General features: G+C 43.1%; 2 protein-coding genes across 4 annotated transcripts in view; both read right to left on the reverse strand.

The window, feature by feature from the left end:
* FBF1 (Fas binding factor 1) overlaps positions 1-1,612 on the reverse strand; it is a 27,936-nt gene extending 26,324 nt beyond the window's left edge. Inside the window, exons 1-3 of the mRNA XM_021718597.1 lie at positions 1,598-1,612; positions 1,269-1,488; positions 694-848 (exon numbers count right to left, since the gene is read on the reverse strand). Coding sequence (XP_021574272.1) covers positions 694-848; positions 1,269-1,488; positions 1,598-1,612 — 390 coding nt within the window. The remainder of the gene's footprint in view (positions 1-693; positions 849-1,268; positions 1,489-1,597) is intronic.
* A 4,078-nt stretch (positions 1,613-5,690) lies between these two features.
* Positions 5,691-14,278, reverse strand: part of ACOX1 (acyl-CoA oxidase 1) — a 30,450-nt gene continuing 21,862 nt past the window's right edge. The window contains exons 5-14 of one of the 3 annotated variants that reach the window (XM_021718598.1): positions 13,616-13,735; positions 13,351-13,466; positions 12,753-12,922; positions 10,861-11,023; positions 9,705-9,895; positions 9,267-9,446; positions 9,044-9,149; positions 8,770-8,913; positions 8,443-8,649; positions 5,691-6,326 (exon numbers count right to left, since the gene is read on the reverse strand). In XM_021718598.1, the coding sequence (XP_021574273.1) occupies positions 6,276-6,326; positions 8,443-8,649; positions 8,770-8,913; positions 9,044-9,149; positions 9,267-9,446; positions 9,705-9,895; positions 10,861-11,023; positions 12,753-12,922; positions 13,351-13,466; positions 13,616-13,735 (1,448 nt within the window). In that variant the 3' untranslated portion in view covers positions 5,691-6,275. The remainder of the gene's footprint in view (positions 6,327-8,442; positions 8,650-8,769; positions 8,914-9,043; positions 9,150-9,266; positions 9,447-9,704; positions 9,896-10,860; positions 11,024-12,752; positions 12,923-13,350; positions 13,467-13,615; positions 13,736-14,278) is intronic. The other 2 variants (XM_021718599.1, XM_008070099.1) reach the window with 2 other exon arrangements.

The following is a 14,278-nucleotide window of genomic DNA, read 5'->3' on the forward strand; positions in this document are numbered from 1 at the left end:
CACCTCAACCTCCCAAAGGCGCGGGATTACAGGCTGAGCCACCGAGCCCGGCTGCTTCTCTCACTTACTAGTTCAAAATTCAAGAGGCCAAGACCTATTTCCATAAATTAAAAATTCCTCATGGGCGTGCAAATCAGATGAGAAGCAAAGTGCTCAGGCTTTTGGGCTCAGAGATTACTTAACAAAGTGCAGTGACCATCATCCCTTACCCTGAAAGAGGATGCAGGGTGTGGCAGGTACTCATTTCAAGCTGAAACTACTTCTCAGGAAACATGCCCATAAATACTTTGGGTTTTTTGTTTTGTTTTGAGTCAGAGTCTAACTCTGTCGCCCTGGCTGGATTGCAGTGACAAGCTTACAGCCACTGCAACCTCGACCTGCTGGGCTCAGGCAATTCTTCCGCCTCAGCCTTTCAAGTAGCTGGAACTATAAGCACGTGCCCCCACACCCAGCTGATTTTTTAATTTATTGTAGGGGGTGGGGTGTCACGCCAAGTTGCCCAGGCTGGTCTCGAACCCCTGGGTTCAGGCAATCCTCTCGCCTCCGCCTCCCAAAGTCTGGGATTGCAGGCATAAGCCACCACACCCGGCCTCCATGACAGCTTTCTAGGCAGCATTCAGCACAAAGAGCGGATGAGCTCTGATTACCCCTTGACCCGATTGTCACTGATGGTGGAAATTTTCCTCTCCATACTCGCTGTAAATCTGACTCACTTCTGTTGATAACAGATTTCCTCCGAATGAGGGCCCTCCTCCCCTTCTCCTCCACTTTACCAAAACCCACCTTCGACATGCCTTGGAAGAAAGGAGTCGGAGGGGCCATCTCTATCTCCTCAGTGTTGGCCTGTCCTGTTATCAGAATGCAAAGGTTATCTGGGGTTTCGCACAGAGCCCACTTGTGTCCTGTGCTTGTGTGTTTCTCTGCAGTGGCAACTTTCACGACTCGCTGGTCCAAATGTGTTCTGTCTCATAACGCGTCAGGGAACTTCTGCCATCTCCTATCGATCCTGCCCGACTTCTCAAACCGCGAGAATTTTCTAGGAGGGGTTTGCAAAGGCCAACAGGCCACTGAATAACATCGCGTCCCCACATCTACTCAGCCAAAATCCCATTTTCAAAATCCCGAGCCCGCCCCTAAGCCCTTCCCGGAGTCACTCCTCAGTCCGGGGACTCCGCGCCCCGCTACAGGAGTCATCCCTCGGTGCATCCAGCTTGTCTGGACTCCGAGCGCAGCCTGTAACCCTCCCGGCCCCAGAAGCCTCCCGTTACGCGCCGTTCCCTCCGAGGCGCGGTCGCGGAAACCCGTCCCGGGCACAGCCGCCGGCCGGACCCCACTCTGCAACTCTAGCCCGGACGATCTCCCGCTTCCGGCAGCCCACCGCACCCTCAGCCGCCCGGCCCCTCGCTTCCGGCCGCCAACGGCACTCAGTCGCCCTCCCCCCCGTGGAAAGGCGCGCGAGGCATCCTGGGAGTCGTAGTCCGCGGTCCTCTCACCCGCCCGCGGTCACGAGGAGGGGACGCCAGGCGGAACTACACTCCCCAGGGCGCCCCGCCGCGGCCACTTGTTGCTAGGCGGCGGGCGCGTTGCTAGGAGTTACCTCAACGTCGCTCATAGACGAGGTGGCCAGACTCAGAGGCCCTCCTAGGGGCCTGCCGGGACGCCTAAGGTTTTTCTTGTCTTCTTTGGAGGACTGACTCGTGGCTGGGTGGGGGGCGTGAGAAATGTGTTGATATTGGAAGGTTGCCGGGTGACTCCATAAACGTATTTATTCCACACCCCAAAGTTGAGGGGAAGTGACTGACCTGTTAAATCATCAAATCAACGCTTCCAACCATAATGAAACTCAAAACGTGCACCCAGCAAAAATACACGTAACACTTTTTCTAGCATATGCTGATTACAGATTTTATTTAGGGTTACTCAATTTCACAAAGAAAACAATGGTTTGTGGCTTGGCTTACAGTGCTGGCGGATCACCGCTGTCCAACCAAGATTCATTCCATGCTCCGCCCCGTGCGCCTCCCGGTACTCCCACGCCCACCCTCACAGATACATCAAGCCAAGGCTGGGTGACAACACATGCTAAATGCAAACTCAAACCACAACAGTAAAGGAGAGAAAAGGTAGCAGAGTTATGATACAATCCAAAGGATATAAGTCATTTAGTTGAATCCATAGCAATTGGAAATAAAATGTATTTACCAAGTAGTAGTCAGCAGTCTGAATATTCCAAGACCACACATTTGCTACCTAAAAATCTCTGAAACAGTCAACAGTATTGTAGCAAAACAACTTATTTTGGTTCTGAATTCTTAAAATCACTCCCAATTTTCCATGATCTTTCCAAGACAACCAATGGCCCACTTAAAAATTTAAGGCAAAACCAAAAAGAATCTAGGAGTTTGCAGATTTGCAACAGCTAACATTTGGTAACTCTAAAAAGGTTCTTTATGTTTCTGTGTTTACTATCATGAGCCACTAGATACTGAAAAATTTGATAAGAGTGGATAGCAAACAGCAAACTGTACTATCAATAATTTAAAATAAAGTCATTTACGGTGTTACTAGTTCTAATCCTCCAAGAATGTGGTAGTAAACAGTTAACTGAGATGATCTCCCTGTGCTATTTCATGAAAATGATCAAAATCTTCATCTAAGGACAATCTAACAAGTCTTGGTCTCAGGCAGAATAATCAATTACCTGGCACTGTTCCTTTCTCCAGTTCTAATACTGCTTGAAGACAACCTACAGACTCAGGCATGCTCTGCACACATATAAAAAGATTCACAGGGGCTGAGGTGAGTGGATTGCCTGAGCTCATGGGTTCGAGACCCGCCTGGGCAACTTGGCGAGCCCTCATCTCTGCAATAAATAAAAAAATCAGCCGGGCATGGTAGTGTGTTCCTGTAATTCTGGCTACTCTGAAGGCTGAGGCGGAAGGATCGCTGGAGCCCATCGGATCGAGGTTGCGGTGGCCAGGAGCGGCCACTGCACTCCGGTTTGGGAGACAGAGTGAGACTCCAACTCAAAAAAAAAAAAAAAAAAAAAAGCTTCACAAGTGTTACAAGCCACCTGCACCTAATTCACCTCCTTTTTAAATATGATGGATAGAAAGAACTTGAAAAAGGGAGAGGAGGGACTTTGAGCAGCAGTTGTCTAAACAATTATTCTCATAAAACTCCAGGATTATGATTTTGGAGTCGTCCTTTTCCACTCTAAGCCCTACGGTGCAGAAAATCCAAGAATGAAGATCTAACATACTAACTTTAGGAACTATAAAATGCCTCTAGGTCTATGTTCTAAATACCTGAAATTATAATTGGTGAGTTCTCAGAAAGCATATGAACACAGTTAATGCTGCAAGTGAATGTTCTGAGGACAACACAAAGGGCCCCCCCACCGAAGGTTTTGGGACCAGCTGTGCTGAGGTCACTAATGTCCAAACACTGAAAAACACCTCAGTATAGATCAAGTAGAGCAGAAAGTAGAATTCCAAACACTTGAGGAAGAAAAATCAATCTTCATCCATTACAAATAGCCAACAAATCTCTATTAAACCTCAGATTTTGTATTCTGTACATTACTTACAGTACTTTTTTAAAAAGGCTTAAATCAACACCACCTAATAGAAAAATCTTATTAGTTCTATTCACTATCATCATTTTGGAGATTACAATTTATCTTTGTACTTGTGAAAATGACTCACATTTTGAATCTAAAAGATGCAAATTTATTATTAGGGACACTCTTGTGTGGTAAGGAGAACAAACTGAACCTGTTACTTCCCTTAATGTGCAGCCAACAAATATGTACCGAGTACTTCCAAGGATTCCTAAATAACGACCAGAGTCACTCACAACGATTGCTGCAACTACAGCAATTACAGGTGATTTACAGCTATTTGTTCAGGCAGGCCATTTTTTTTTTTTTGAGTTGAAGTCTCACTCTGTCACCCAGACTGGAGTGCAGTGGCCGCTCCCGGCCACCGCAGCCTCGACCTGCTGGGCTCCGGCAATCCTTCCACCTCAGCCTTCCGAGTACCCGGAATTACAGGCACACGCTACCACGCCCGGCTAATTTTTTGATTTATTGTAGAGCTGAGGTCTCGCCAAGTTGCCCAGGTGGGTCTCGAATTCGCGGGCTCAGGCAATCCACTCAACTCAGCCTCCCAAAGCGCTAGGATTACAGGCTGAGCCACCGAACCCAGCTCATTTTTTGATCTTAGTGTTACCTGAATCTACATTTTACACTTCTTCACAATTTAAACTTATGTTTAATATTGCAGCATGCTTTCTTACTAGTACAAATCAATGAGATTTTACTATATCTTTATTCTTTGATTACATTAATGAAGTTCAAGACAAAACATTTCAAAGTTAATTTTAAAAGTACCAAATGTCAGATTTAAATAAAACTTAAGGTGCTGGATTGAAGGTGGCACTGCAGTGTCTACAACCTCTTCAAACCTGCTAAGATTGATCCCAGATCTACACAGCTGGGTTGGGTAGGTGTCATTCCAAACATCCTCAGATTCTGCCTACAGATATTCATCTATGAATAAGGTATTTAAACACTAATTTTGAAATAATTCTACATTTAATAAGGCAATATTAAGCTTACTTTCTATTATTTTCCAAAATTGGAACTAATGTTAGGATAGATACAAGTGAGATTAACACAGGATTAATTTTCAATCTTACACAATTATCAATTAGTTCTCCCAGTGGAAAGACTAAGGTTAGTGTCAAACATATGTTATTTCTGCTGTAACTGAAAAATCTTATATTATCAGTTTCCCTGGAATAGATTTTATGTCAAGTCCCCAAATAGGAATTATGCTTCTGCTGAATTATACTGTGTTATCAGGACTGATTCTAGAACAACTGATTTCATGAGGCATATGTCACAGATATAAGCACATAACAGGTTTAAAAAAAAAAAAAATCAAGTGATTTTTGTTGTTTCACATTAAAAAAAGATCCATTAAGTGGTATATATTTAACCTTTAAGTATCCAATGAGTATGTAAATTAGATTCAAATGAAAGGACAATTCAGCAACTCGGATAAAGCTCCTAGAACTGTAATGAAAACTAAATCAGACATACGATAAGAAATAAAATCTTCCATTTATCTTCTAACCATAGTTTCAATGATTATATTTTCTGAGCCAAGAATCAGAACACATGGTATGTGTCAAAGCATTTTTCTGTGCTATATCTGAGTGTGAGGTGACCTGAGTGTTTTTATTTTTTTAATGCCAAGTACTGTAACCATTTTAATGGCTTATGCCAAGATGACAGAATATTTGCAATCTGGATGTTTGCAATATTTGCAATTGTCTCAGAAAATCCAGTTAATGTGGTTACCAAAGTTACAGCAGTGTCATAGTTGAGAGCTCTCTCTACACTTACTCTACAAAGAAGGAACTGTGATTTTTTTCCCCTTCTTTTCTTTAGTAACTCTTCCAGGAGAAAGAGAGAGGAAGGGAAAGAGGAAGATGAAACACCACCAACTGAGGTTGCAGCAGTTGCCAAACGTTGTATGCAGAGATAACTTTGCTACTCTTTCCCTCCCAAGAAGTTGGAGAAAAAGGGAGTTGTTGTCCTAGAGTGACAATTTAGGATCCTTGAAATAGAGGATGAATTCCTACGTACACAAGACAGAGTCCTGCAGTAGGCCTGTGCTGAAGAATAGTTTCACAGGAGCAATCCATCAGCAAAGGAGGGCAAGCAGGCCAAAAGTGTCAAGCACAAACTCACCCATGTTAAGTTTTTTGATGAGTTTCTTCCCCCAGTCCTTTTTCTCCAGTTCCGCTTCTTAGCCAGAAGGGGTAGAACATTTAGCAAGGAAAGCCTGGAAGGGTCCTACCCCACTTCAAAACCACCTTTGCTTAAAAACACTTGTGTAGCCAGTGATTACAATGTGAAAATAATTAACTACTTAGTAGTTAAATTTTGCAGATTATCAAAAGTCATAGCCTACTGGGATTAGCAGCATTACAAATGAAGTCATACTGCCATTTCTTAAGCTTTTTCTGAATGCTAACGGGTCTCATTAAATGTTAATTGCACTTAAAACACTTTTTTTTTCAATTTAATCTCTGAAATCTGGTCATGATTTCCCCCTTCATTTATAAAAAGAGGAAAGGGGTCAATTTATGATTTGCACTATAATGATTTGAATTTGATAAAGATTTCACATAGATTTGTGTGTCAGGTATAGAGTTGCATACAGCAGCTATCTAGAGCAGATGAAATTTGCCCCTGTGACACTTCACAGCTTGGACTGCAGCGGCTTCAGGTGCTTGTAATAAGATTCGTGGACCTGTTGGGAAAGGAAAGAGAAGAAATTCCGGCAGTCTGCCATGTTAAATAGCACTTTTTTGTTTGCTTGTTTGAGACAAGGTCTCACTCTGTCGCCCTGGCTGGAGTGCAGTGGCAGGAACAAAGCTCACTGCAGCCTCAACCTCCTGGGCTCAGAGGACCCTTCTGTCTCAGCCTCCCAAGTAGCTTGAACTACAAGTGTGTGTCACCATGTTTGGCTAATTTTCATATTTTTTTGTAGAGATGAGGTCTTGCTATGTTGCCCAGGTTAGCCTTGAATTCCTGGGCTCAAGCGATTCTCCTGCTTTGACCTCCCAAAGTGCTGGGATTACAGGCTTAAGCCACTGCACCTGGCAAACAGCAAACTTTGAATTGAGAAATTATCTGGACTGTCCTTAGATCCTGATTCAAAGAAATTATTTAAAAAGAGAGACAAAGCCGGGCATGATGGTTCACGCCTATAATCCCAGCACTTTGGGAGGCCGAGGTGAGAGGACTGCCTGAGCCCACGGGTTTAAGACCAGCCTGGGCAAATTGGTGAGATCTCATCTTTCAATAAATCAAAAAATTAGCCAGGCATGGTGGCATGTGTCTGTAGTTCCAGCTACTTGGAAGGCTGAGGAGGAAGGATTGCCTGAGTCTAGCAGGTCAAGGCTGTGGTGGCCATGAGCACGCCACTGCACTCCAGCATGGGCAAAAGAGTAAGACTCCAACTCAAAATAAAAATAAAAATAAAATAGAGAGAGAGAGAAAGAGAGAGAAAAAGACTGAGCCACTTCCAGAAATTTGGACACTGGGTATTCCATGATTTTTTTTTTTTTTTGAGTCAGTCTCACTCTGTTGCTCAGGTTGGAGTGCAGTGGCAAAATCACAGCTACTGCAGTCTCGACCTGCTGGGCTCAGGCAATCTTCTGCCTCAGCCTTTCAATTATCTGGGATAATAGGCAAGTGCCACCATGTCCAGCTAATTTTTAAATTTATTGTAGAGACAAAAGATCTCGCCATGTTGCCTAGGCTGGTCTTGAACTCCTGGGCTCAGGCAATCCTCTCGCCTTGGCCTCGCAAAGCACTGGGATTAGAGCATTAGAGATGTGAGCCACCATGCCAGGTCTTTTTTTTTTTAATTAAGATCTCGCTCTGTTGCCCAGACTGAAGTGCAGTGGCACCATCACAGCTCACCACAGCCTCAACCTCCTGGGCTTACGCAATCCTTCTGCCTCAGCCTCCCGGGTGGGGTGAAAGGTGTGCACCACCGCGCCAAGTTTATTATTATTTTGATAGCAATGAGGTCTTGCTATATTGCCTAGGCTAATCTTGAACAACTGAGCTTAAGCAGTCCTCTTGCTGTGGCCTTCCAAAATGCTGAGATTACAGGCATAAGTCCCCGCACCCTGTCTTTTCATGACATTAATTTTTGTTTATTTTGTTTAGGTGTGGAAATTCTATTGTGGTTATTTTAAAGAGTCCATGTCTTTTAGAACTATACATTGAAATGTTTATGGATAAAAGTATCTGTCTTGCATTTATTTCAAAATAATCTCCAAGAGGGGAAGGGTGGGGGTTCAGATGAAACACAACTGACCATGAGTTGATGGCTGCCGAGGCTAGACAAAGGGTACATGGAGGTATGTTATGGGATTCTACTTTTGTATGTTTGAAAATGTTCAATTATTTATGAAATATTGAAAGTAATTAAAAGTCTGCTTACTGAGAAAATGACCCAGTTCTCTTTTGAACCTGTTCAAGTCAAGTGGCTGTCAGAAGTAGCCACACCAAGAGTCTAAGACTAGCCTGGACAACATAGGAACACCCCGTCACTACAGAAAAACATAAAACGTTAGCGGGGCATGGTGGCATGTGCCTGTAGTCTCAGCTAATCAGAAGGCTGAGGCTGAAGGGTTGCTTGAGCCCAGGAATCTGAGGTTGCAATAAGTTATGATTATGCCACTGCACTCCAGCCTGAGTGACAAAGAAAGAACTACTCTCAAAAAATTAAAAAAAAAAAAGTGACTAGAGTGCTTTCAAAGTTTTCACAGATTAATTCTTTTTCAGAGGCCACGCCTGTCTCAAAATGTAAATGAAGAATTTAAAAAGGTGAAAAAACATTGGATCTTTACCTCGGCTTTGTTCAGTGGGGAGTTCTTAGCCCATTCAAACAAGTTTTCATACACATTCCCATCATAGCGGCCAAGCACAGAGCCAAGTGTCACATCCTGAAAATCAAATGCATCAACCAAAGCGACTGCATTGGGGCGAATCAGAGTGAGTAATTCCTTTATATGTTGGTTTACTTGGGTAATTTGAGATTCTGTTATGATGTTCCCCTAAAAGAAACCAAAATAATAAAATATATGTGTGTATTAGACAGATAAATTTATACACACAAACAAATATAAAATAGACAATTATTTTTCTAAAAAAAGACATCCTTAGAAAATACTGACCTGAAGAAAATCCCCTGCCTTTTGACTGATTCCATACAGAGAATACAAAAGACACAAATTCCTTAAGACAGCTTGAACGGATTTATCTTGAATTTTGAGGAGTTTTTCTGAAAAGAGTTTAACTACCACATAGTGGCAATGTGCCTAGAAAAAAAGAAAACATAAGAGTTTAAGAACGCTGCAAAAGATTCAAAATGCAGTGATTAGGGTTTCTGCACTAAGAAAATGGGGGACGCTGGGGAGGAATGAGGAGTGACAGAGAAGTACCACTGACCTCACTTGCTCGAACGAGGTCAACAGAAGTTAGGTTCCATGCTACCTCCTTGCTCTTTCTGTGAATCACTTCTGTTTGAAGGTTTTTTGCAGCAATTTCTACTAATCTGTTAAGAAACAGAAAACCAGAGGTCTGAGGAAATGACCAGTAATACTCCTGACTTCTTGTCTGTCAGGGCCCCAACTCCACAGCCATGTCTTCCAGTTCTTGAGGGTCAGCTCACCTGGCTGCACGGAGTTTATAAGCTTCAGTTAGGCTGTCGGTGCTGTTGATGTCCACCACAGTTGGCCAGACAGCTACCTGCTGTGGCTGGATACGCTGACTAGGCAGGTCATTCAAGTAGGACACCATGCCACATACCAACTTTCCTGAGTGCACTTGGTCATAACTTTTCATCAGGAACCTAAAAATCACCAGAACACATGCTTTTAGTAACTCTGCTCTTGTACTGACTTTATGTAATATGACACGTGTTTCATACTTGCAAGTCTAACCACAAAACTAAAACAGTGAGAGTGAGTCAGGATGAAGGGCAAAATTAGGCCTTATCAGAAACAAATGCAGATATATATGGTGAAGAGAAACATGGGATCAGGAACCCATGAAAAGGACTGGAACATTCTTATCAGCAGACAGGATAAGTCATGAATTTTATTCTCACCTAGCCGTCTGTAGCATCATGACAGTGTTTTCGCCCTCAAAGGTACAGGTTGGGGTGAAATTGACATAAATGTTTGGAAGACCACTGCAATGAGAATAGCCATGCCCGCCACAAGCCATCCGACATGCTTCGATACCAGTGTTTGCCGTCCAGGAGGTAAAAGCCTTAAGCCCAGCGGTGAGGGCATGAAGCTGAGAGGACAAGAACAAGTTCGTCAGAGCATCTGTGGTGCTTACAGTCCAATATGCAATGAGAAGACACACATCCTCTTCTAACATACTGGCCAAGGTCAAAACCAGCAACCACACATGCAGACTGAAGAAGCACAGCTGTCTGACTGGTCAGAAAAATGAAGTGCACTCCCACATGCCCTTCTAAACTGTTCTATTTGATAAAAAAGTCACCACTTATGTTCCTTTGATAACATGATACAATATTTCTGATAACACTTAAAAGACTTAAAAACAAAATCCACATATCTTCATATCTGGTCCACTTTCAACCAGAAATTGTCCTCAGAATGTACAATTCTTTTTTTTTTTTTTTTGAGTTGGAGTCTCACTCTGTTGCCCAGACTGGAGTGCAGTGGCCGGGACCTGCTGGGCTCCGGCGATCCTTCCGCCTCAGCCTTCCAAGTAGCCGGAACTACAGGCGTGTGCTACCACACCCGGCTGATTTTTTGATTTATTGTAGAGATGAGGTCTCGCTGCCCAGGTGGGTCTCGAACCCGCAGGCTCAGGCAATCCACTCACCTCAGCCTCCCAAAGGCGTGGGATTACAGGCTGAGCCACCGAGCCCGGCTAGAATGTACAATTCTTTTCAGGAAATTCCAACACCTGGCTTTCTCTGGATATTGTCCAACAGGCAAACATGAAATTGAAGGGTGCCCATGAATGGCTGGGCGCAGTGGCTCATGCCTGTAATCCATGTACTTTGGGAGGCTGAGGTGGGAGGATGGTTTGCGCTCAGGAGTTCAAGACCAGTCTAAGCAACATGGTGAGATCTCAACTCTACGAGAAATTTAAAAAACAAGGCTGTGGTGAGCTGTGATTGTGCCAGTGCACTCCAGCCTGGGCAAGAGGAGAGGGAGACTCTGACTCAAAACAAAACAAAAACAATGGAGGGTGCCCATGAATGAATCAGAGCAAATGCATACCTCAGGCAGTTCAGTCAGGTCCCCTTGGCCAATGCCTTCATTAATCCGATGATAGGTTTCCTTCATGTATGCACCTACAAACTGGAAGGCATAGGCAGTGGCCAGTAGTGGAAAGAGTTTATATTGCTGGGTTTGGAAATCCAAAATCTGAGGTTCTGGTTCACTATATTATATATAAAAAGAAAAAAAAATAAGCAAATGCTTACATAGAACTTGCTATGTGCCTGTTTCTAGGCTAAGCATTTTGATGTATTAACTTATTTAATCCTCATAAGATCACCTGAGGTAGCTACTATTATTATCCCCACTTTGCAAGTGGGGACATTGAGGGGTTAAGAATCTGTCTAAGGTCATGCAGCTCCTAAGTGGTAGATCTTCCATTTAGGCTATTTGGCTCTAGAAGACCGTGCTCTTAACTGCCTTAGACACAGAATTTTCTGGCTGCAAAACTACTACCTGGCCTAGGTTTTCCAGTAAAACTGAGGAAACTACAACTCATAGCAACATACAAAACCAAAACTAGTTAACCTCACAAGAGGAAAGCAATGCTAAAAAGCTCCAGCACATTAGATGGCTGAATAAACTATATTTTGACCACAATATCTTAAGGAAGACCCAACATACAGTGTTAAGTAGTTTGAAGTATAAGAATTAGCAAAGCTTTCTTTTATCAATTTATTTAATCCTTAAGAGTAAAAAGAGTATCAGGGAGTCATGCCCAAGTGACAAGTGAAAGACAACTGTAGGATTAAACTCTGGCCATAAGCACAAAAGGGAAATAAATTTAACACCACTTTCACCATACACAATTTGTGTTGTTGGTAGTAACTGGAATTTTCAAACTACTTTTAGTATTTTGAACATTTCATTTACAGAGCTCAAGTAACACTGTAACTATTTTTCTTAGAAGGTTAAAAATAATGTCAGGCACGGTAGCTCATGCTTGTAATTCCAGCACTTTGGGAGGCAAGGCGAAAGGATTGATTGAACCCAGGAGTTCAAGACCAGCCTAGGCAACGTATTAGGACCACGCCTCTACAAAAAATTTAAAAATTTGCCAGGTGTGGTGACACGTGCCTGTAGTCCCAGCTATTCAGGAGGCTGTGGTGGAAGTGCCTGAGCCCAGGAGGTCAAGGATGCCGTGAGCTGTGATTTTGCCACTGCATTCCAGCCTGGTGACACAGTGAGATGCTGACTCAAAACTTAAAAAATAAATAAGGTGACTATTCTTATATTTCTTCTTAAGAAAAGGAAGCCTAGAGGCCAGGTGCTATGGTTCATGCTAGTAATCCCAACAGTTTGGGAGGCCAAGGTAGGAGGCTCACTTGAGCCCAGGAGTTCAAGACCAGCCTGGGCAACATAGTGAGACTGTATCTCTATTTTTTAAAAAAATAAGCCGGGATCGGTGGCTCAGCCTGTAATCCCGTGCCCTTGGGAGGCTGAGGTGAGTAGATTGCCTGAGCCCGTGAGTTCGAGACCCGCCTGGGTAACTTGGTGAGACCTCATCTCTACAATAAAATCAAAAAACTAGCCGGGCGTGGTAGCGCGTGCCTGTAGTTCCAGCTACTTGGAAGACTGAGGCGGAAGGATCGCCGGAGCCCAGCAGGTCGAGGCTGCGGTGGCCGGGAGCAGCCACTGTACTCCAATCTGGGTGACAGAGTGAGATTCCAACTCAAAAATAAATAAATAAATAAATAAATAAATAAAAATTAAAAATTAAAAAAGAGAGAGAGAGAGAAAAGGAAGGCTAGATATAGATACTAAGCTGCAGACCCAGTACACTGTCACCCTAGCTAATTTTGAAAACGAATACATCTTTTCTATCCACATTCAGGAATTCTGATATCTGAATAAGATGAAAACCAGGTCTTCAGTACTGATCTCACTCTTACCCTGGCTTGATTTCGGACTGGTGCCTTACAGCGCTGTACCGGACAGCAATGGTGCATGCCTTGGACAGACTTTGAGCAGCTTGTCCCACAAGAAAGGATCTAACAAACACCATGGTCCCATAAGTCAACTTGTTACTCAGTGGGTTCACATATGTGCCATCAGGCTTCACCTGGAAGAAGAACATGAAAATGATGTTTCCTTCCAAGCCCAAGAGGCAGTTTAGTTGTTCTCCAAGCGTGGTCCCTGAAACAGCAGCATCAGAGTCATCTGGCAACTTTGAAGTACTAAATATCACTCCCACGGTGACCCGCTAAATCAGAAACTCTGGGGGTAGGGCTATCAATTTGGGTTTTAACCGGCCTCCCTAGGTGATTCTAATGTATGCTAAAGTTTGAGAACCACCGATTTACCAAATCAAGATGTGTTCTTTACCCCTGCCAACTGCTTCTGATTTCACTGTCATAATAAAAAAGGCGTCAGAACTAAAAATATGGTATTACCTTCTAAAAGAAGAGACTCTTCTAACCCTACTGTTAGGAACAGCCACTGCGAGACCAATGTTTGACGCCTCTGCTCCTATTTTCTATCTAAGTATACCTGGGCATACTTCATCAGCATGTTTTCTCTGGGAATTCGGTAGTTGTCCATTTTGAGGTAGCCATTATCCATCTCATCATAACCAAATTTGGGGCCGATGTCACCAACAGTAATACCTACCACAGATAAAAGGAAAGACATAAGCTATTTAAGCTCCAGAATTCCTCCTGGCTTTCCCGCCTCCTCCATAGTTGTGCATTCTACTTTTTGCAGAAGAAAGTGTTCTGTTTAATTTTAATCTCAACATTAAATAAACAATTCATACCTGGCAAAGGCTTATGGGTCCCGATTTCACGAAGAGGTACAATGAAGGCATGTAATCCATAGCATTTTCCTTTAGTGATGAGCTGGGCAAGAACTATTGCATGATTTGAAGTTTTTCCAACTGTAGCAGCAAAGAGAAAGAGAGAGAAATGAGCAAATTTTCTTACATTTTCTTTTTTTTTTTGGTTAAGTAAAAATAATTTTTTTTTGGGAGAGACAGGGTTTTGCTATGTTGCCCATGCTGGTGTGAAACTCATGGGCTTAAGCCATCCTTCTACCTAGGACTCCCAAAATGCTGGGATTACAGGCACGAACCAGTGCACCTAGCCTGTTCTTACATTTTCAAAGGGTAGAAACAAGAGAGGGAAAAAAGAGTATGCTAAATATAACACTAGACTATACCAATAACATGTGTCCAGAAAACCTCTCTGCTGACAGTATCACACCTACCTTACAGAAATTCACTTAAGCTGGTAGTTATTAAAATTTACTAAATTGTGAGCAACCCCCTCAGGTCCCCTCCCACTGTGGGAGCTTTTCTGTTCTCTTAATAAACCCTGCTTTCTCACTTAAAAAAAAAAATTTACTAAATTTTGGCAAAGCAATCTTCCTTTTTTTTTTTTTGAGTTGGAGTCTCACTCTGTTGCCCAGACTGGAGTGCAGT

Source organism: Carlito syrichta, unplaced genomic scaffold (genome assembly GCF_000164805.1).
Source record: "Carlito syrichta isolate Samal-C Ts95f unplaced genomic scaffold, Tarsius_syrichta-2.0.1 Scaffold312954, whole genome shotgun sequence".
NCBI lineage: Eukaryota > Metazoa > Chordata > Mammalia > Primates > Tarsiidae > Carlito > Carlito syrichta.